General features: G+C 52.2%; 1 protein-coding gene across 24 annotated transcripts; it reads right to left on the reverse strand.

Moving 5' to 3' along the window:
• Positions 1 to 937: 937 nt before the first annotated feature.
• LOC107305671 (proline-rich family protein) lies at positions 938 to 23,706 on the reverse strand. Of its 24 annotated transcripts, XR_004849283.1 has the most exons (10): positions 23,394 to 23,706; positions 22,608 to 22,760; positions 19,710 to 22,426; positions 18,716 to 18,760; positions 18,590 to 18,621; positions 7,735 to 7,853; positions 7,236 to 7,652; positions 6,939 to 7,100; positions 6,823 to 6,862; positions 2,701 to 3,315 (listed from the first exon to the last, which is right to left on the reverse strand). XR_004849283.1 is itself a non-coding variant. In XM_035958816.1 (8 exons), exons 6-8 carry the CDS (start codon positions 2,179 to 2,181, stop codon positions 1,186 to 1,188), a joined length of 696 nt encoding a protein of 231 aa, XP_035814709.1. In that variant the 5' UTR covers positions 2,182 to 3,315; positions 6,823 to 6,862; positions 6,939 to 7,094; positions 7,236 to 7,652; positions 7,735 to 7,853; positions 23,394 to 23,597; the 3' UTR covers positions 938 to 1,185. The 24 variants fall into 24 exon arrangements, 7 of the variants coding, with proteins under 7 accessions (XP_035814709.1, XP_035814707.1, XP_035814708.1 ...); XR_004849276.1 differs by lacking the exon at positions 22,608 to 22,760 and having other exon boundaries at positions 23,394 to 23,627; XR_004849282.1 differs by lacking the exon at positions 22,608 to 22,760 and having other exon boundaries at positions 19,312 to 22,426; positions 23,394 to 23,627.

A 23,706-nucleotide genomic window follows, 5' to 3' on the forward strand; every position in this document is an offset into this window, starting at 1 on the left:
TCAATTTTATGTTTCTTTGTTGTATAATACTACAATCCGGTAATCGATGAACCTGGGTTCGAATTTTTAGGTACCCAAATTTTCGGGTTAAAGTTTTAGACGGATATACATTGATCCTGATTCTCATTACATGAATTTCTAATTATCTCAATTCTCCGGTCCGAAAAAATCGAGTAAAGTTGTTCTAGAACGAATGGGCAGGTCGGTGATGAACCGGAAATGGTGATTGGTGAGTGATGTGTCTTAGCCCCGTTTAGATCCTCGCGTTTAATTGTTTGCCAGTAGCTAATAATTAGCCGATAAATAATTAACTAGCAATAATTAGTCAGAGTATGTTTGGAATCTTGACTAATAGATATCTTTTCTATTTACATGATCTATTAGCAAGGTCATGACTAATGGACAAATAGTTTGTCAGTCCTCTTGCTAACAATTAATTAATTTATTAGCCAGTTTAGATACCAAGGTGCTATAACTTGCTAACAATTAATCAATTTATTAGCCAGTTTAGATACCAAGGTGCTAGAATTAGCCGATAAATTATTTGCCACTCGGATCTAAACATCGCCTTACTCCCTTCCTCCCGAAAAGATTATAAATAGGGATATATGTCGGTCAAACTCCAGATTTAAAATAAATAGTAATAACATTTCTATTTCTAACTAGATTTAATATAGAAAGTATATTTTATAACTAATTTAATGACAATTACTTTGTTTTGTAAATATTTATTATTTTATTTTATAACATTGGTTGGTTATTTTTTTTCTCTTGTTTGCAGCATGCTTGTCTCGCATCACGCCATGAAGGAGAGAGATATTGACTAGGGTCTTTATTAAGTTACTGTTTAATTCTGGAGTACGGTGAACGTAACCACTTCGCTCCAATTTTTGTCGTTGTTTGAATTCGTTTCATGTAGTACGAGTGAGCCCCAAAAAAATAAAAATTATGTTCAAATACTACGCGTGAAAATGGTATGTTCACCTTGTTACAACTGAATGGTTTGTGGGAGTGCCGTGATGTCTGAATTCAAATAAGCATACAGAATGCGCGAGCTGAATGCATGTGTATATACAAACTTTAATACAATTCCGAAATGCTTGTATCATGGATTCATATCTTCCATCATCATGCGCTACTGGCTCATCCGTAGTATAAAGCTGCATGCCACAAAACCGAATCAGCTCACGACGACAGCTGCGGTGCCGGTACCTCCGGAGCCTCGACGGTGGCGGCGGCGCCGTCTTGTGCCTCGTCGGGGGCGGGGGCCTCGAGGGTCTGCGCCGGCGCAGCCACCGCCGGCTGGAACTTGGTGACGTAATAGCTGAGCGGCGGGCCGCTGTAGGCGGCTTCCGGCACCTGCGGCACCTGGCTCTTGTTCACCTGGATGAGGATGGACGAGGCCGCGGCTACGGTGATGAGGACGAGCCCCGCGGCGATGGCGGCCGTGTTCTCGGCGCCCTCCGCCGACGTACCCGCCGTGCCGGAGCTGATGGCACTCTCGGCCACGTACACCATCGGCTGTGCAAATCAGTTGGCATGGCAGGAGGTGATGTATCGTATAATAAAGCTATCTTGTATCCAGGAACAGAAAGATTGAGGTTACACCACAGTGAGTGAAGTGGCCGCAGAATTAGATTTGTATCGAAGGGTTACCTCGACGGAGTAGATGTTGGTCTGGCCGGCGGTGTCCTTCTCCACTAAGCCGGTCCACCCTTTCTTCTTGGGAGGGAAAGTGCCGACGACCTGGGTCCTCTCCTCGGCCAGCCACTCGGCGCTCAGGCTCCCGACCTGCATGCATGCGCACCACAGAAATGGCAATGGCATCTCGTTCTCGTTGCTGCTTCAATTCCGCTCTCTGCTGTGCCGGCGTAAGCATCTATCTACTACTGCTGCCGCAACGAGGCACGCAGAGTTCCAAGACAGCTGGCGAAGGGAAGAGGAGGAGAGCGGTACCTCCTTCTCCGGGGCGCACTCCTCCTCGTTGCAGTCGGGGTCTTCCTGCGCCGGCGCCGGCGAGGAAGGGGACGGAGAAGAGGAAGCGTTGCAGGTGAGCAGGAACGGCCTGCTGCTGCGGCCACCGCCGATGATGCCCCCTCGCACTTGGGATGCCGCCTGAGGCTTGCTCCTCAGGAAGATGCAGCCGCTGGCGGAGAGCATGGACTGCGCAGGGCAAGCCATCTCTACTTGCTCCTCCTTCCTTTCCTCCTCTTGGCAGACCAGCAGACGCGCTCACACACGATGGGACGGGAAACAAAGAACAGGAGGAGGACTGGAATCATCCACACACCAGACCCTCTCTTTTGTGTGCGTATAAGCCGTTAGCCGTGAGCAGAAAGAAATATCTTTCCGGTGCTTGGGTCTGTGGTCGCCAGCACGTACACGTTGCCGCGCAGGCTGCCGACCGAAGAGAACGGCGGACGGCGGAGGGCCTTGGGCGTGGGCGTGGCCCGTCCAGCAAACCAAGCGGCGACCTTTCGGGCCTTGGCATTGCCTGAAAATCGTAGCAGAACTGAAACTCTCCGAGCAGTCATCGTCGGCAGCTGCTTTACTCAACGAAAGAGCACGGTAACAGCAACATTGGCCCGCGGCCCACGCCCACCCTTGAAAATCGAAGTGTCTTGCCTCATCACGTTTACATCGTTACATGTAAAGAGTGGTGACTGTTCTAAAAAGGTAAAGAAGCCTGGCACAGCTCAGTTCAGTAGCAAAGGCTTTTCATTTGTGAACCAGTGTTAAACACATGGAACGCAAAGGTGGAAAAAGAGTGGCACAGTTCACTTCAGTAGCAAAAGCTTTTCATTTGTGAACCAGTGTTCATTTCAGTAGCAAAGGGAAGAAAACTAGGTTCTAGTACAGTTTTCATTAGCTAATGCGACGAGTATGGCGAACCACTGTGACGACCTAACCAAGTATACGAAAGGATGAAATGGGACGGTCACAGTTACTCCAGTGGTTAAATGGGAGTCACGTAGGGACGAGGTAAACACCAGAGTAGTTTTTTTGTAGCGGCGTGATCCCAAAAAATTAAAAAATTGAGAGGACGGTGTCGCCCCCGTCCCATCCCACTTTAACCTCAAACCAAACACATCTACTGCAAACCCTGTCACCCAGTGGCTCAAGTTATCCTCCCACCGCTGGCAGACCACCACCACCGCTGGCAGACCGCCACCTCAGTTATCCTTCCACTTGTTGACGTACTTGAGGAATGCCATGTCCTTTGGCTGAGCCCGGACACGTGTGGAACGCCGCAGTACACCCTCTTCAAGTAACATCCTGTTTGCGATATCTTTTGATCGTTTCTCTAGGGCATTACTGTAGCATGCAACAGGAGAAGAATTAGTCATTCAATGGAACTTTTTTTAAAAAAAAATTGCTAACGCTACGACATTCACTAAGACTTTGGGCATGTAAGCATGAACATTGCTGTTGTGAAATGAGTCTGGAAGGTTAGCATCAAGCCGTGTATGAAACAATACAGCTGCAGAATCAGCAGTGGCGAAAATTTGACCAGAAAATAAAACTGAACAAATAACAGTACAAGGTTGGATTCTTCAGGTATCAAGAGAAAATTAAGAGCTTTCTGAACTGAAGAACTAATAAGGGTGTTTGGTTTGAACAAAGAGTTAGCTCATTGCCTACTCATTAGTCTTTTTTTGTTGATTTGTGAAATGAAATTGATTGATGCATCATCATTCATCACAACCTAACAATTACAGTACCAGTACGAGAAATGGAGTCATTCCACCGAACTTGAGGAATTTAATTATATGATGTGCCACCTCATCTAGGATTGAGTGAATTTAATTATATGATGCACCACCTCATCTAGGATTGAGTGATTCCTCAAAGCAAACAAATACACTGATTACCAAGATATCATAGGTCACGAAAGCCTTCTCTAATGAACCACGATATGGGTTGCAAAGGCAAAACCAATTGTTATGTACGGCCAGGCCTATACTAGGCACAACAGGGCCTCATGATAGGGCCCAAGGCCCATAGTTCATACTTATCTAGATAGCTTAGTTCATACTTATCTAGATAGCTAGCTTTCTTATAGATACTTGTAAGACACCTTGGGATTTCTTCAACGATATTCTGATTTATACAGCACATCGTGGGTGGAGCACCTCCAGCATGTGAGCATCGTCCTCGAGTCACTGCGAGCGCACCACCTTCATCTGAAGCGCTCCAAGTGCTCCTTCGGCGCCACGTCGGTGGCCTACCTTGGCCATGTCATCTCGGAGGGCGGGGTCACCATGGACGCGAACAAGGTCGCGACGGTGGCCTCCTGGCCGCTCCCGCGGTCTGCACGAGGACTTCGGGGCTTCTTGGTGCTGGCGGGGTACTACCGCAAGTTCATCAAAGACTTCGGCCTCATCGCAGCCCCGCTGACGCGTCTCTTGCGACGGGACGCGTTCGCCTAGGACGACGACGCGCAAGCAGCCTTCAACGCCCTCAAGCACACCTTGACGACAGGGCCGGTGCTCCAGGTGCCGGACTTCTCCAAGCTCTTCGGCGTCGACTGTGACGCGTCAGGTGCAGGGTTTGATGTCGTCCTTCATCAGGGCACGGTACCCCTCACCTACTTCAGCAAGTCGTTTGCAGCCCGCCATCCAAGCTGGCAGCCTATGAGAGGGAGCTCATCGGCCTCGTGCGGGCCGTCCGTCACTGGCGCCCGTACTTGTGCGGGCGTCATTTTTCTGTTCGCATTGGCCATTACAGCCTGAAATTCCTGCTTGATCAGCGCATGTCTACAGTTCCTCAATATTAGTGGATCAGCAAGCTTTTCGGCTTCAACTTCTCGGTGGAGTACAGGCCGGGGCGCCTAAACATCGTAGCGGATGCCCTGTCCTGCCCCGACACTGAGGCCGCCGTGGAGGATGTGGCCATTCCGGCCCGGTCCATCTCCGGTCCTACGTTCACCCTGTTGGACGACATCAGGAGGGCGACGGCAGCTGCGCCCGACGAGCAGCACCTCCTCCAGCCAGCTGCAAGAGGGCCAGCTGGCTGCTCCGTGGCGCTTCGTCGACGGACTGCTCCTGCATGGGACACGCGTCTTCGTGCCGGATTACGACGACCTGCGCCACCAGGTGTTGACATTGGCGCACTCAGCAGGGCATCCAGAAGACCCTCCACCGGGTGCGGGCAGACTTCTACATTCCCCGCGATCGCGCGCTCGTGCAGGATTGGGTGCGAACGTGCACCACGTGCCAGCGGAACAAGACGTTGGCACAACAGCCGGGGGGTCTCCTGCAGCCCCTTGAGGTGTCGTCCCAGGTGTGGGCCGACATCTCCATAGACTTCATCGAGGGGCTGCCCAAGGTGGCGGGCAAGTCTGTCATCCTCACGATAGTGGACCGCTTCTCCAAATATGCCCACTTCATCGCCCTCGGCCACCCCTACACCGCGTCTTCAGTCGCACGGGCGTTCTTCGACGGCATCATACGCCTACACGGGTTCCCGCTGTCCATTATCAGTGACCGGGACCCCGTCTTCACCGGGCACGTGTGGCAGGATCTCTTCAAGATGGCGGGGGTGACACTAAAAATGAGCATTGCCTTCCACCCGCAAACGGATGGGTAGTCGGAGGTGGTCAACAAGATTATTGCGATGTACCTTCGGTGTGTCACCGGCGACCGGCCACGGGCCTGGGTGGACTGGTTGTCATGGGTGGAGTATTGTTATAATACCTCCTACCACACAGCCCTACACGCCACTCCATTCGAGGTGGTCTACGGCCGGCCCCACCGCCTATGCTGGCCTACACACCAAGGACGACGTGTACCGAGGCCGCCGCCGCCATGCTCCGTTCCAGAGATGAGATGTTGGCTGAGGTACGCCAGCGCCTCTTGCAGGCCCAACAGCTCGCCAAGAAGTACTACGATGCCGAGCATCGGGTATAGTTTCAGGTGGCCGACTGGGTGTGGCTGCGCCTGCTGCATCGCGCTACTCAGTCCCTCCACTCATGCACGAAAGGGAAGCTGGAACCACGCTACGCCGGGCCTTTCCGTGTCCAACGGATTGGTTCGGTAGCCTACCGCCCACAGCTGCCGGAGAGTGCCCAGATCCATGATGTCTTCCACATCAACTTGTTGAAGCAGCACCGGGGGGGGACCCTCCTGCAGCTCCGGGGACGCTGGAGCCCGTGATGGATGGCCGGCTACTTCCTGTGCCGGCCAAGGTGCTTCGCGCCCAGCCTCGTCGCGACACATGATAGGTCCTTGTTCAGTGGCACGGATTCCTGAAGATGACGCAACTTGGGAGAACCACGACGACTTTCGTGCTGCCTACCCCAACCTACAGCTCAAGGACGAGCTGTTTGAGAAGGCGGGGAGAGATGTTATGTACGGCCAGGCCTATACTAGGCGCAACAGGGCCTCAGGATAGGGCCCAAGGCCCATAGTTCATACTTATCTAGATAGCTTAGTTCATACTTATCTAGATAGATAGCTTTCTTATAAATACTTGTAAGACACCTTGGGATTGTTTAAGCAAAAACAAGATTGTTTCCGGCTTCCTTTAGGGAGTCGGGATTCCTCCAGTTCTAGCCCTAGCCGCCACCTCTAGCCCTAGCCGGCCGCCCCTGTGGGCTGCGCCGTCAACTATGGCGTCGGCTCGGCGTTCATCGCGCTTGAAGCCTCGACCCCCAATCTCCCACCGCTATAACCTACGATCAGTAAGGCTAGAGGATTTGGTACGTAACACCAATAATATTCATATCAAGAACAAGTAGTCCTAACAGACTTGATATGAAGTACAGAGGTCAAAACCAAGGTCAATACAGGCCAAAACTAAGGTTAGTGAAGATCGACATACCTTATCTTACTGTAAAACTTCTCTAGTTGCCGTTTCAAAGCTGCCATTTAAAAAAAAACTTATTTCAGCAGCCACAGATGGTGATAATAGAGATTTACAACCAGATCATCAGTCACCTCTTCCTTAGTGTTGTAGTAACCCCATTCTCTGGAATCTGCAGTTTCAACAAAAAGCCTTCCTTCACGCTTGAAAAACCAGTACCTATTGTACTGCCTGTCTTTACCAAGTGGGCTGGATCGGATGGATAATTTCTCAATCTCCGTCTCAAGGTGCTGTACCTTCAAAACATTCAAAATCCAATCAAAACTGTAAGGCTCAATACCCAACATTGCCACATACAACCGAACATGACTAGAATACATATATTGATGCATCTGCAAATGCAAATGCAAATACAAGAGTCAGGTGCTCACCAAGTGTCGTTTCCCTTCTGTTCTACTCCGAGAAATATTGCTCTTGTCATTTTCTTCTTTTCTCCTAACCAGCTCATCTACACCCCCATGACCAACTTGCACATCATCTGTCTGATTCTCCTGACTTTTCATGGCAATTTCAGTGTTAAGATTTTTCTCTTGTTTGTCCTTTCTGGTGTTCTCTCTTTTTGTTGCATTGAGGACTTGTTTCTGGTCCACACGGTCACTTAGTATCTCCTTTATGGCAGAGGTTTGAATAGCTTCTTCCACTAGTTCCCGGAGGATCTTAAGCTTTATATCAGTGTCAATAAGACCATAATAACCCCTTATTACTGTTGCAATGTTTGTGGAACGTTCTTCATTTTTTGTCATTTCCAAGAAATCACATAGATACTCAGCCCATGTTACTGAACTTACCTGCAATGGATGCACAGAAAAAAGGATGAAACGTACACTCGATAAAGGAGGGTGGTCGAACTTAATAGTACTAAGTGAGAACCTTTAACTTCCGTTTCTTGTTCTGCAGAACAGTGAAATAGTCACCTTCATCCTTCATAGCTGCATGTATTTCCACAAGAAGAACATTGCTTTCTTTGTGGCAAATTGTGTTCTCCAAATCTGTTAGCGGAAATGGGGACAGATTCAGAACCCTCCCAAAAGACGAGCAGAAATCCCATACCATAAGGAGATCTCCCACAGAACATCTTGGTACTCTAAAATCTGTAGCAGAGTAGGTCTCTTAGATAAAGCCGGATCATCTGCAATGGGCCTTACTAGCAGATCATCTATTGGATATTTAATCAGTCCATACGCCTGTTCCTCGAGCGGGGACTTATCTTGTAGTTATGTGAGGGGGGTAGATAGCCTTAGATGTCGAGCGCTTACTTGCCCATATCCTTTAACAACGTGTGATCCATAAAAGGAAGACATAAGACAATCTCCAGTCGCCCCTCTATCTTACTTCTATCTTACTCACTATCTCAAACTTCACTCTGTAAACTGTGCAATCTACAGTGCAAAACACACGCTCGCTCATATACACGCGTGCTGGAGATGGCCCAACCAAACACAAAGTAAAGTAGTCGGACCAGTTTGCGCCGTGAACCTATTACGGGTAAAAAAGCCCCAACCAAACGACTTTCCAAGGGCAACGCTCACCCGTCACTCTGATAGGCGTGCATGGGCATTGTCGAAGGTAGAGGAGACGATCGAGAGAGGTGGTAGCGTTTAGTTCGTTGCGTTGTGAACCTACGGCACCACGGTGGGCGTCCGTCCAATCGCCGTCGCGAGTGGCAACCACGCGTGCACGACATCTTTGGCCTTGGCATGGAGCGCCAGCGAGGGCAGTGCGCTGGCGTTTGAGGCTTCTGTTGCGCCGGCCAGAGGGTTTTGCGTGGCGGCGGGCTAAGATAGCGAGCCGCGGGATGCGCAGGCAAGCTCGGGCGCGAGCGACAGGCGGCACGGTTGGACCATTGGCCCTTCCATCCTTCCCCTCCCCCTTGCACTTCGTAGACATTCCCCAAGGCCACTCTCCGTCAGGTCCACGTCGTCTCGCTTCTCCGCCACCCGACGCTCTCCTGCTCCACGCCTCCATAGGCGCCACTGCCCACTGGCCTCTCTGCTTGCCTCTGCGGCCACTGCTCGACTCTGCGGCTGTTTACCCCGCCGCCTTTTCGTTTCTGGACCAAGGTCTGGTCAAAGAATCGTAGCGGATCGGGGGAGGGAGGGCTAACGGCGGCCGATATGATCCACCCGCAGAGGTCGGGTCGTTGCGGGAGCTAGCGATGCGCGGTCGGAAGGGGAAGTCGTGAAGGCACCTTGATTCGGTGAAGTGGAAGCTCCACCCTCCATTGCTCCCAGTAAGCAGGAAAGCAATCAGGTAATCACACCACATGAGAAAGCAATCAGGTAATCACGCCGCATGAACTAGGTGGCCTGATACAGTAGTTCTGAATTTATAGTTGCTACTTGCTACCAGTTGCAACTCCTCGTGGTTTGTTGTGGTAGGTACTCCGGAAGTTTCACATTTAGTTGTTTCAGTTGTGATTGAGGGTCAAACCCGTGAGCTAGAACCATCTGCGAATATGTATTCTTTTGTCTCGGACTCTCGGTCCATTAGCATCTTTCCTAGAACATGTTACAGTTCAAATACACTAGCAGATGGCAATGCTTTACTGTTATTTTATTGCAACGAGCTTATAATTGCTATATACTATTGGACACATAAACAAGGTATTACCTCCACTTCTGAATGGCAATTCACCATGATATTAAAAATATTATCAAGGCCACCCGACTGCCTTAATGTTTCTTTGAAATTTCCTCTAAGTTTCAACACCATGTGTCAGGGCCTAAGGAGGCCCACGGAGGGGCTGCGGTAGCAGCAGCGATGGGCCCTCTAAGGAGGATTAGATAAGGATAGTTAGAGATAAGATTAGTTGAGATTATCTAGGAAGGTTATCAGTTAGTAGTTGTTGAGAGTTTTTAGGAGAGTTTTAAGGAGATAAGGATAGTTAGAGATAAGATTAGAAGATTAGTTGAGATTATTTAGGAGATTAGTTGAGATTATCTAGGAAGGTTATCAGTTAGTTTGTTGAGAGTTTTTAGGAGATAAGGATCTCTAGCTAGATAGGGGCGGCCAACTGGCCTATTTATGTAATCAATGGATGAGAAATAAAGTAGGCAAGAATTAGAAGGGAAAACCCTCCGCTTGCTCGGCCGTGGGCAGAGGCCCCCGGCCGGTGTTCCTGCCCACCGATACCCCTCTCCAGTCCCTCACCGATCTAGCGACCATAACATCTGGTATCGGCTAGCTTGGGTTTCGATCTGATCCCATGGCTTCTGCTGCCAATTTCGCTGCGTCATCCTGGCAACCGACGTCCCCATCTCCATGGACTGCGCCGCATGTCACCTTCGTCACGCCGTCCTGGCAACCGACGTCCCCATCTCCATGGGTTGCGCCGTATGCCACCTTCGTCACGCCATCCTGGCAACCGGCGTCCCTATCTCCATGGGCAGCATCGCCTGCCAATTTTGTCACCACATCCTGGACGCCGGCGTGCCCATCTTCAAGGACAACGCCAAATTTTGTCACATCATCTTTGTTGACGACATCTTCGTCCCCATCGGCGACGCCACTAGGGGCAGCCACGACTCAGCAATCACCAGCTCCATCGATGGGGGACTTGTGGACCAACGTAAGGGCTGATCTCGCAAAGATGCAAGCCACGCTCCAGAAGGTTGAGCAAGGGCTGCTGCAAATCAAGGTAGCAGTGCAACATGAGCAGCACCGGCTGGCGTTGTCCGCACGGCTCCAGACGTCGGCGGCTGTGGGCATACAAGCTGCTGCTCGTGGCTTCCTTGCACGACGGAGAGCGCGGGAGATGCGCCGGCAGATGCTCGAGGCAGCCTTGGTCACGGTTGACCTCGGTACACGGGGGCGCGACCTCGCCCTGTCGGATGGCCATCAGCAGCGGCATCGGGCCGCTATCTCCAAGTGTGAGCATGGTACGTGTCCCGCGGGACACGAACTTCAACTCTACGGCAGCGGCGGTAAGGAAGGCACCCCCCTCGTCATCGGCAAGGGCGCACTACTTAGCGCCACCACATTCCGCTACCGGCCGCCACGAGGGCGCCTTCGCTGGTTATTGTTGCGACCTATTCCAGGTGCCCGTCCATGTGCTCCCCTTTCGTCAAGATGGTGTCCATGGGATCCAGGTGGCTGCACACGTACAAGTCCAATGCGCGGAGGGTGTCCGCCTTATCTTATGGGGTCAACAAAAAAATTCAGATTCGGAATAATAAGATAAGCCGAGATGTAAAAGGCTTGTCTTCTAGGTGTCTGGTTTTAGGTCAAGTAGACTCAGTATTTGAGCACTCGTCATGCTGCAGCTCGAGGACGAGCTGCTTGTCCAGGAGGGGTGTAGTGTCAGGGCCTAAGGAGGCCCACGGAGGGGCTGCGGTAGCAGCAGCGATGGGCCCTCTAAGGAGGATTAGATAAGGATAGTTAGAGATAAGATTAGTTGAGATTATCTAGGAAGGTTATCAGTTAGTACTTGTTGAGAGTTTTTAGGAGAGTTTTAAGGAGATAAGGATAGTTAGAGATAAGATTAGAAGATTAGTTGAGATTATTTAGGAGATTAGTTGAGATTATCTAGGAAGGTTATCAGTTAGTTTGTTGAGAGTTTTTAGGAGATAAGGATCTCTAGCTAGATAGGGGCGGCCAACTGGCCTATTTATGTAATCAATGGATGAGAAATAAAGTAGGCAAGAATTAGAAGGGAAAACCCTCCTCTTGCTCGGTCGTGGGCAGAGGCCCCCGGCCGGTGTTCCTGCCCACCGATACCCCTCTCCAGTCCCTCACCGATCTAGCGACCATAACGTCATGTCAGATGTATTTGTGAAAATGTTATAGCACCTTTGATTGATGATGGCAAACCTTGCTACAAAATCAGGTTTATTAAATTAAAGGTAATATTTGGAGCTCCAATGCCTCTTCAGTTATCTTGGAACAATTATTGTAACATATATTTGTCTTGCAGCAAGGTTTGTTAAATTAACCAACTTCTAAATAAACGAAGGAACACAACTTACTTTGCATTCTAAAACACATACACGTTATCGAGTTCTTCAATTGACCTATCCAATACCTTTACTTTGCATCCTTCCCTTCATCATACGCCTTCTGAATTCCTATCTTTGATTGTCAAGTCTGCAGAGCTTGTCTATTTGTGAATACCAAAAGTTGGTTCAGACCCATCACGTGTGTTGCAATGTAAAAGTCTGGTGTCCTTTTTAGGTGTGCTCTTTTAATTTGCCCTTTTTACTCTTTGTATCTGTTAGAGTGTTAGGCCTGTTAAGGCTAGGCCCATGTGGCCCATGTAAACACTATATAGCTAATCTGTTGGGTTAGCCCTAATCTATGGAATATTCACTCCAATATGGTATCAGCCTGGTTTCCATCCCTACAGCCGCCGCTGCCCTAGCCCTAGGGTTTCTGGCGCCGCCACCCTCCCTACAGCCGCCGCTGCCCTCGCCCTAGGGTTTCTGGCGCCGCCACCCTATCCTAGGGTTTCAGCCGCCACCGCCAGACTCCAGCCCAGGGCTTCCGCCGCCGCCGCCCTCCTCCTGGCGGCCCTGACTGCCTGGCACCGCGCCCCTGCTACGCCGCGTCCCTGCTGCCCGCGCCTGGCCGCGTCCAGCCGCGGCCCCGACGCCGCCGTGCGCGCCCTCTGTCGCGCAAGGACCGGTCGCGCCGCCCAGGGCGCCTCCGCCGCCGCCACTCCTTTCCAGGCGCGCCCATGGCTGGTCAGCAGCGCCCCTCTCTCTCCAACTCCTCCTTCCCTCCCCTCTCCTCCTGGGTGCGCGCTGCATCCCCTGGCCGACGCGCCGCCGTGCCCCACCCCCTGCCAGCCGCCGCCGACACCACCTTCCCTGCTGGCGCGCCAACCCTGGTAGCAGGAGCGTGGGGGTCGGTTCCCGTCTCCCCCGCACTTGGGCCTGCGTGGGGGGCTGCGCCTCGCGCCACCGGTGGGGACCCCACTGCTGTCGGCGCCGCCTCGGCTCTTGCGGCCGTGGCGGATGTGGTTCCGGCGGGAACTGCCGATCTGGAGGACTCCAACCCGCCACCGCCAATCCCCCCGTCGATGGTTGGTGATCCGCCGCCTCCTCCACCGATCACCCATTAGGAATACACTGTCGCCGCCCTCACCGTTGCTCGTGCGGAGCACGCTGCTCGACAGGCCCGCTTGCGGGAAGCGGCCCTCGCGTGGGAGCGCGAGCGCGAGGCCGCCGATGCTATCGCTGCTCAAATTGCCGCGGCGGAACAGCACCTCGCCTCGCCTGCGGCCCACGACGGCGGGGCCACCTCCACTAACACCATGGGCGGCGTGTACGGCGTCCCGACCGTACCGACAGTCGGGACCGGGCCCCGGACCATCCCCGCGATGCTCTGGCATGACCCGGCTGACCCGCTCGTGGCTCAGCTCCACCTACAGGCTGGGAGTGTCCAGAACATTCGCCTGATGGTTCCGGTCGTCCTGGAGTCAGAGTCGCCATCCTACACGCGTTGGCGGGACTTGCTTCTTCTCACCCTTCGCCGCTACGCCCTGGATGACCACGTCCTCTGCGACCCCACCGGTGTGGCGCCGACTGCTGCGTGGGTGCGCCTCGACAGCATCGTGCTCACCTGGATCGTGGGGACGATCTCCGTCGACCTCCACAGCCTCCTCCGGAACCTTCCTCACGCTCGGGCTGTTTGGCTTGCCATCGAGGGCCAGTTCATGGGCAACGCCGAGGCCCGGGCTCTCCACCTCGACGCCGCTTTTCGCACCTTCGTCCAGGGGGACCTCAGTGTCAGTGCGTACTGCCGCCAGATGAAGACCATGGCGGACTCACTTGGCGATCTGGGCTGCCCCGTGGAGGACCGCATCCTAGTCCTCAACGTCCTCCGCGGCCTCGGCGATCGCTACACCCACCTCCGGTCGTTGCTCATGCGCCAGCGCCCCTTTCCTACCTTCCTCCAGGTTCGCGACGACCTCGCCCTGGAGGAGATCACTCTGGGTGCTCAGGCTGCATCGATCTCCGGCCCGGGGTCCTCGTCCTCTTCGACAGCACTAGCGGCTTTCACCACGACCCGTCCGCCTACTTCGTCACAGTCTGCCCTTGGCCCTCGCCCTCCCGGGCCGAGCATGGGCGGCGGGGGTCGAGGTGGCGGAGGCGGGGGCGGTAGTGGTCGTCGCCGCCGTGGTGGCCGCGGTGGTGGTGGTGGTTCCGGCGGTGGTGCCTGTGGCCACGCATCGACCCCGGGGCCCCAGCAGAGTGCGCCTTGGCCCACTTTCCACCACCCGTGGTCAGGGCGCATCTCCGTGTGGCCGTTCCAGGGGCCTGGCTCTGAGGCTCGGCCTCCGGCGGCCATGTTCGCTGGTGCGCAGCCTGGTTTCGCCTTCGCCTCTCCGTCGCCCTGGACCTCGACACCTGCCGCTTCGTCGTGGCCCACGCCTCCGGCTACTCCACCGTCCGGGCTGGTTGGTTGGGACGCGGCCGCCCTGGCTGCCTTCCTGACTCCGCCGCTGGGTCCCGAGTGGATCGCGGACACCGGTGCTACCTACCACACCACCCCCGACCCTGGTATACTCACCTCTGTTCGCCCTCCTCCTTCCTCTCTCCCCTCGTCCATCATGGTGGCGAATGGCTCGTGTCTTCCTGTCACATCTGTGGGTGCCGCCGGCCCGGCTCTTTTCGCGTTCCCGATGTTCTTGTCGCTCCTTCTTTGGTCCACAATCTTCTTTCTATTCGTCGGTTTACTGCTGATAATTCTTGTTCTGTCGAGTTTGACTCTTTTGATCTTACTGTGAAGGACTCGGCAACTCGACGCCCCCTCCTCAGATGTGACAGCACCGGCCCCCTCTACACCCTTCGGCTTCCGTACGCCACATCTTCTTCGTCTTCGTCACCTGACACAGCTGTTGTTTTTGTTGCCGCCACGTCTTCTACCACCTGGCATCGTCGCCTTGGTCACCCCGGACGCGATGCCTTGATGCAGCTTACTCGTAGTGCCACTATCCCATGTACTAGATCCCATGATGAGCATCTTTGTCATGCGTGCCAGTTAGGCCGCCATGTGCGTCTTCCTTTTTCTTCTTCTTCCTCACATGCTACTCATGCATTTGATCTTGTACACTGCGATTTGTGGACTTCACCTATTACCAGTATGTCAGGCTACAAATACTATCTTGTGGTGCTTGATGATTTTTCTCATTATGTGTGGACTTTTCCTTTGCGTGCCAAGTCTGAGACTTTCCCCGCCCTCCGCCACTTCTTCGCCTGGGTGTCCACTCAGTTCGGCCTCACCATTAAGGCCGTTCAGTGTGACAATGGTCGGGAGTTCGATAACTCCACCTTCCGTGACTTCTTTCTCTCTCACGGGATGCAATTGCGGATGTCTTGCCCGTATACCTCCTCCCAGAACGGCAAGGTTGGGCGCATGATCCGCACGACCAACGACACCATCCGCACTCTTCTTCTCCAGGCGCACCTTCCGGCTCGTTTCTGGGCCGAGGCCCTCCACACCTCTACCTACCTCCTCAACCGTCTCCCTTCCACTGTGTGCCCGGCCCCCACTCCTCACCAGGCACTCTTCGGTACCCCTCCGCGCTATGACCACCTCCGTGTCTTCGGGTGTGCTTGCTACCCGAACACCGCTGCCACTGCTCCTCACAAACTAGCACCCCGTTCCACCCTCTGTGTGTTTCTCGGGTACTCCCCGGACCACAAAGGCTACCGCTGCTTTGACCTCTGCTCTCGCCGGGTCCTCATCTCTCGCCATGTGGTGTTTGATGAGTCCGTATTTCCCTACTCCACCACACCACCCTCCTCTGACCCTGACCTTGACCTCTTCACTCTCTTTCAGACTGACGCGGTGGTCGAGCCACCTCTCCTTCCTCTCTCTGCAGGTACTCGCTCACCACCTGTCGGTCCTACTCCCGGCCCGGTACCTTGCTCGGGTTCGGTGGTGTCGCCTACGGTGGTGTCGCCTCTCCGCGGAGCCCCGTCTCCGATCGCCCCCAGGCCGAGCGAGGGTGGTGGGACTGCACCGCCTACGGGGCCGTCGGTTACGACCCCTCCGACCCGCTTCACCCGGCTGGTGCGGGTCTACCAGTGCCGGCTGCCGCCGCCGGGGTTCGCACCTCCACCGTCGCCGCCCCTGTCGTTGTCACCGCCGGTGGCCCAGTCCCCGCCAGGGACACCTACACCTCCGCCGCGGCCACCCGCGGCCCGTGTCGCCGGTGTACCATCCACCGCTCCTTCATCGCGACCCACGGCATGTCCACCCGATGGTGACGCGGCACGCGGCCGGTACCCTGCCACCCCGTGCCCTGGCGGCCACGACCGCAGACTCGCAGGTTTCTCCGGTACCCTCCTCCGTCCGCACCGCCCTGCTGGACCCCCACTGGCGTCAGGCGATGGAGGAGGAGTACGCGGCGCTCGTCGCCAACCAGACGTGGGATCTGGTGCCCCATCCGCCCGGCACCAACGTCGTCACCGGCAAGTGGATCTGGACACACAAGCGACGGGCCGATGGTACCCTGGACCAGTACAAGGCTCGTTGGGTTCTTCGGGGCTTCACTCAGCGCCCCGGAGTCGACTACGATGAGACCTTCAGCCCGGTTGTGAAGCCGGCCACTGTCCGCACGGTGCTCTCGCTGGCCCTCGCTCGCTCCTGGCCAGTTCACCAGCTCGACGTCAAGAACGCCTTCCTGCACGGCGCCCTCACCGAGACCGTCTACCGCTGTCAGCCTGCGGGGTTCGTGGACTCCTCTCGCCCTGACATGGTCTGCCGGCTCAACAGGTCCCTCTACGGCCTCAAGCAGGCCCCCCGGGTGTGGCACTCCAGACTGGCTACATTTCTGGTGACACTGGGCTTCGTGGAGGCCAAGTCCGACACGTCTTTGTTCGTCCACCATCATGGCGCAGAGGCTGCCTACTTGCTACTCTACGTGGATGACATTGTCCTCACCGCCTCCAGTCCGTCTCTTCTTCGCCGCTTCGTTGACGCGCTTCAGCGGGAGTTTCCGGTCAAAGATCTGGGCGTCCTTCACCATTTCCTGGGGGTCACTGCTGAGCCTCGCCCCTCAGGACTCCTCCTTCACCAGCGACAGTATACTCTTGACATTCTGGAGCGGGCCCAGATGCGTGACTGCAAGCCCTGCTCCACCCCAGTCGACACGCAGGCCAAGCTCTCTGAGGCCACGGGTGCCCCAGTCGCGGACCCCACCGGCTATAGGAGTCTTGCCGGTGCCCTTCAGTACCTCACCTTCACCAGGCCAGACATCTCCTACGCCGTGCAGCAGGTCTGCCTCCATATGCACGACCCTCGGGAGCCCCACCTTGCGGCGCTCAAGCGCCTCCTCCGCTACCTCCGGGGCACCGTCGACTACGGACTGCTTCTTCACCGGTCTACCTCCTCCGAGTTGGTCGTCTACACTGATGTTGACTGGGCCGGGTGCCCAGACACTCGGCGCTCCACCTCCGGCTACGCTGTCTTCTTAGGCGGCAACCTAGTGTCCTGGTCGTCGAAGCGCCAGCCGGTCGTTTCCCGCTCAAGTGCAGAGGCGGAGTACCGTGTCGTGGCCAACGGCGTGGCGGAGGCTGTCTGGCTCCGGCAGCTCCTTACCGAGCTTCACAGTCCCCTCTCCAGGAGCACGGTGGTCTACTGCGACAACGTCAGCGCGGTCTACCTCTCCACCAACCCAGTGCAGCACCAGCGGACCAAGCATGTCGAGATCGATCTACACTTCGTCCGTGATTATGTCGCCGCCGGTACTGTTCGGGTCCTCCACGTCCCGACCACCTCCCAGTTTGCCGACATCTTCACCAAGGGTCTTCCGTCCTCGACCTTCGCCGAGTTTCGCTCCAGCCTCAACATCAGTAGTGGCTAGTTGAGTCTGTGGGGAGATCCTATTGTGTGATGTACTTCTTCTTTTTGAGTCCAGTCTGTGTACTCCGCTGCGTCGGACGTCCAGACTGCGGGGGGGTGTTAGAGTGTTAGGCCTGTTAAGGCTAGGCCCATGTGGCCCATGTAAACACTATATAGCTAACCTGTTGGGTTAACCCTAATCTATGGAATATTCACTCCAATAGTATCCAGGTAAAATTCTTGGGTTGTTTCATGTCATTCAGATATTGATGTATTTGGTATAGAAAGGGTTAGTGTGACGGTTTTGTGCCATGCTTGTGTATGATCATTACATCATATGTCGTATTTGTATGTATCAACACGTTTGCCCTTTTCAACTCGTTTCAGGCTGATTTGGTAAGTATGCCCTGTGATGCATTTGGTGAGTTCCTTTACCCGACACAAAGATGTATGTTGAGGGCTCTTTTCTTCTGAACTTAGTACATTATCCACTTGTAGCCTTTTCTAGATTTTTTTCTGTATATTTAGAATAGTGTGATTTTACCATGTTATACTTTCTTCTCTGCTGAAGCTGACTAATTATAACATTTTAGGAAATGCAGTGAGTCCTATTGTGCTGTAAAATTAAGAGAAAACTGCTAGACAATTAACTCTCCGGTTGTCCTAAAAACACAGTATTTGGCTGATGTAGTTTTTTTTGTTCAGACTGATAAACATGGGAACTTGAAGAGCTGTTCTACAGTTTCGTGCTGATAATGCGAAGCAGAGTGAAATGATTGTGACCATTGCCATGTGTGCTGGTTTTGCTGGTGGATTGGTTGACTGGCCTCATATTCAGTTACCATGTAACAATGGAGTTTGAACAATCCTATAGATTCGATGTCTATGCTTGTGAGCATGCCTTTCTTCTGACGGTTCAAAAGTGAAGAAGTCCTACCTTGTCCTCATTTGTGGCACATCAGATTTTACCTACTTGTAAAAAAAAGGAATATTATTTAAAAAAACTACATTAACTACCTTGTGAATGCATTGAAGAATAAACTAACATGTGATTGGTTCGAACCTGTAAGATGTCCGCCTCCTAACAAGGAAACAAGTACAAGTGACTCTGTAAAATACACTATTAGTGATTCAGAAAAGCCTTATTGATGAATGATTACTTGAATTAAATTTTATCAGTTACATCAGAACATGTTTTAACAGTTTGGATCCTTCCTAGCATTGCTACTTGCTTTTTATCACTCTTTGAACGCAAGAGTTTTCAGTCTGCTCTCTGTAACTACCTATGAAGATAGGTTTCTTTCACACAGTGATAGAATTTAGAAGTTTCAATAGGCCAGTGAGTTGGTTTTCTTTCTGCTCTGTTGGGGAGGGCAGTGAGTGCTTCTGCTACAGTCTTAGGAATGATGGTAAAGATGTTGAGCCTTTAGTTTTATTCCAAAGATGCTCTTTGTTACTTGTCATCCTTACACAACCTATATTAACATTAGTTTCTAATGACTTTTCGCCTAAATCTGGTGCCCTGATGTGTTTATTTAAATCTTACTATTACCATCTAATTAATATAGTTGCACAAAACCATGTTGGTTCGTCGACATTAGCTTCTGCCTTAAACAACTGTAAGGCGCCTAATGTTCTAGTATCTGAAAAATGCTCAACCTTTTTTGGCTCAGGCCACCATGCGCAGACAGTGTCACACACCCATGCTGCCATTCTGTCAAAGTCAAACAGGCAGTATACGCGCCAACGCTAGCAAACAGGGAGAGAGCGAGATGGACGGCATTGTCCACGCAAGGGGATTCCACGGTGTAGCGACCTCACAATTGGTACGCCCCTGCATCGGCATGCATCCTTATCTCATAAGCGCTGTTGGCAGGTACTACCTGTTGCTACTGATTGACTATTCCCTGATGCTGAGTGATTAGTGCAATGTTACATGTCGGAATCTAAGATATCTGAATATTACCTGGAATAAGTGCTAACTCACTCCTTTTCTGTTAGGAATAACATCCAACCTGACAGACGAAAGGCAATAAAACATCTAGAAGCCAACTTACCAGTGATATTGTTCAAGGGGGACACTGGCTGAGCATTGAATGCACAACCATTTTTTTTCAAAATCCATTCACCAGAAATCGCCACAAGAGCAGACCCCTGATTTGAAGTGGTGGAACCTGCAGCAATCTCGCATTACAATCTCCCTATCCTCAATTTCAGAGACCATTTTCATCACTGTGTGGCCGTCCCCGGACACCCGCAGGTTCTTGAAAATGTGAAGGGGTGCCGCTGGTGGTGTAGCTATCAAACCAAATGCGAGGGCTAGGCGCTCACTGTGCATTGCCAGCATAGCTTCTTTCTGGTCTTCTGCCACATCATGAGGCACAAAGCTTGTATCAGGACAATAACCTTCTTGCTTTAACTTAGCTGTCATTGCCCTGAGCTTTGCATATATTTGTTCTGATAAAGGATGCGACTTGTCTGAAGCTATAAAGAAATGAACTTTGTTCTTGATCTGAATCCAGCTGCATCCAGCTTCTTTCCTAACCTTTTTAGTGTCCATTAGCTTCCTCACTTCATCCTTCTCTTTCCACTTCCCTGCAGCCGAATAAATGTTGGAGAGAAGTACGTACGTAGCTGAGTCAAGAGGTTCAAGTGACAGCAGCTTCTCCGCAGCCAACTTTCCAAGCTCAACATTCTTGTGAACTCTACAGGCTCCTAGCAATGCGCGCCATATTGTTGGACCTGCTGGGAATGGCATGCCTTCAATGAGGCTCATTGTTTCATCCAGCTTGCCTGCGCGGCTATAGAGATCAACCATGCATGCATAATGATCCATCGTTGGAGTGATCCCGTAGTCTCTGACCATCAAATCAAAGTATTGCTGACCTTCTTCAACAAGACCAGCATGAGCGCATCCCATAATCACAGAAAGGAATGTAAGACCATCCATATCAATGCCCTCAACTTCCATCTGTCGAAATACATCAAGGGCCTTTTGGCTGTAACCATGTTGTGCGTACCCTGATAGCATTGAGTTCCATGACAGCAAATCTCTATCTGTTTGCCTCTCAAAGACACACTGAGCATTCTCGATGCTTCCTTTTCTTGCATACATACTAACAAGTGCACTGCTCACACAGAGTGCATCATGGCATCTGTGCTTGATAGAAATAGCATGGAACTGCCTACCCAGGTCAACTCCAGCTGCCGGACTAGCACAAGCATCAATAGCACTAGAGATTGTAAACTCATTTGGCTTCAAGCCATGCATGGTCATCTTGATGAATGCATTTGTGGCACCATTGCAATCACCAGCTTGCGCATAGCAAGTCAACATTGCAGACCATGAAACAACATCTTTCTGGTCAATCATTTTGAATATAGAAAGAGCTTCTTCAGTGCTGCAAAGCTTAGAGTAAGAGACCATAAGTGCAGTTCCAACAGTTGGTGTACACTCATAGTTTGTCTTGATCACCTGGGCATGAATTTGGGGAGGAAAGCTGGCCTCTGACACTGTCAGAATTGTCGAGTAGGTTAAATCATTCGGAGCAACACCATCTTCTCTCATTCTGCTAAAAAGAGCAGCAGCAAGAGGTATATCACCGTTCTGAATGCACCCATCAATCATAGCAGTCCATGAAACAACATTCTGAGATCCTGACATCAACAAAAATACATCCAGAGCCTTATCCAGTTGACCTGCTTTGTTGTAGGCATCCATGAGGGCTGTCATTACATTGCCATACGAATGAAAACCATGTTTAAGAACACTACTGTGGAGTTGACGTGCCAGGCCAAGGTGTTTAAGATTTGCGCATAAGTTGATCACTGTTGAGTATGTTGACTCTGTAAGCATTGTAATACTGGATCGTGAATCATGGAACAGTTGTAGGGCTTCAAGATCACGCCCGTTCAACACAAGGCCCGCCATCAATGTGTTCCACGACACCATGTCCCTGGTCTCCATCCTACAAAACACGACCCTGGCCTCTTCAACCAGTCCACACTTTGCATACATGTTCATCAGAGAATTGCACACAAACACAGTGGAGCAGCAACCAAACTTAATTGATTGAGCATGCACGTGCTGCCCAAGATCAACCATACCCTGGCTCGCCACCATTGAGAGAACACTCGAAAATGTGAACGGATTGGGCCAGACCCCCTCAGCACGCATCCTGAAGAAGAGTGACATAACATCCAATAACACTCCAGCCTGGATGTACCCAGTGAGCAACGATGTCCAGGTGACAACATTCCTCTTGAGCATTCCCTCAAACACCTTCCTGCCGTCCAGAACACTGTGCCAGTTCATGTACATGTCAACAAGAGACGTGCCGACCCTGATGTCGCCATGATCATGTCCACACCTGACGCACAGGGCATGCAGCTGCTTCCCCAGTACTCTGTCTGGCACTGACCCACAGATTTTGATGATGCCTAACAGTGCCCCACCGCCAACACACCTGCCCTGGCGGCGGTGCGCATCCAAGAAGTGGTCTAGCGCCTGGTGGACGAAACCCTGCCATGTCGTCGAGAAGGGCATAGTCCAGGGTGTCCTTGTGGGGAATTTCGTCGAACGCTTGGCAGGCGCCAGTAGCGTCATGGAGGTTAACATGATTCTCCAATGGGACCGAAGAGGCGAGCGTGGACTGTGACTTTGGGGCCTGTTCCAGTTTCAAGACCCCTGTGTTCTTGCCATGGAGCTGTGCAAGGCACCAGTGCCGGAGCTGGTGAGATCTCACGCCTAGGGCCAAGATCGCCCCTAAATCACCTGTATAGGGTCATATTCTGAGAGAGAACAAAAGTAAAGCATAAAATGCATGATATGTATGATTTCCTTCAATACCACGCTTAACAGAAAAACAAATGCAAGGGAAACAAGAAAGTGGAAATTTAAAAATTGGCTAATGACATTTTTGTTATCGACGGTAGCATGTGAAATGTCAACCTACACTACAAGTTAGGGCTCCTTTGGAAATCAGGTGTAGCAATCTCCTTTGTGAATCGGATTTGGAACACCTTCTCATTTAAATCGAAGTCCTTAGGGGGCTCCAGTAAGGAGAAAGGTTTCGTATCAAAGAGAGGCATTTGGCCCAGGATCCTGACTGCACATGAAAATAAAGCACAACTTTCATTTTTTTTCCCCGTAAAGCTCTTGCAAGGAAAGAACTAGAACACTGCAAATAAGCTTATTATTAATTATTAATGTGATCTGACAACAGCTCCAGGCATAAATGAGTAATAAGGAACAATTGCGGGAGTGCACATAGTGATAGGACTAGCACCGACGAGTTCTTGGATCAATTGGAAGGCAATTTAATGTAAAATCCAAGTTAAAAAATCATTCCAGCAAAAATTGTATAACCACATAAGAGCAACATGTCGAAACTTGCTCTTTTGTTACCCACATCAAGTGCAGCGCATCAATGCAACACCATCACGGGTCACACTAAGCCACGCAGCACTTGTGCGACATGAATAAGAGCATGGTGAAGGTGAACGAGTCCAAGCAACCCTGGACCCTAAACTCACAAAATGGGCAAAGCAGCCCGAACCCCACAGACCCCAACAGTCCCAAACTCTCTAACCCACTTACCCACGCCACCGCCGCTGAGGCACCGACCGCGCCATCCCCCATGGGATGGGATGCCCCTTGTGGCCTTGTCGCAGTACGATCCAACAAACAGGATGAAAAAACAAGGAGCGCGTTAGGTTTCGCGGATCTCACTGACAAATACCTCGAATCGACACGGGATGCAGCCTCCGGGAGGCCTAAAACCGACCGTCGACGCCGCCCGCGGGGCGGCGAGGCGTCCACGCCGGAGTGCCTTCGCCAGCGACGGGGTAAGCCGGCGAGGGACTCGGCGACGGCGGAGAGGGAGGCGGGGGGCGTGTTAGGCTCCCACAAGCACCGGATCTGGAGAGTGAGTGAAAGAATGAATACGGGGAGAAGATAGTTGTCAATATATTTCTTAACATAATTTTCACTTTTCACCGCGTTTAAGTACTAGTCATTACAAGGCCCACGACCCATTACGTTACTGAGTCTTT

This window comes from Zea mays, chromosome 5, assembly GCF_902167145.1.
Source record: "Zea mays cultivar B73 chromosome 5, Zm-B73-REFERENCE-NAM-5.0, whole genome shotgun sequence".
Lineage (NCBI taxonomy): Eukaryota > Viridiplantae > Streptophyta > Magnoliopsida > Poales > Poaceae > Zea > Zea mays.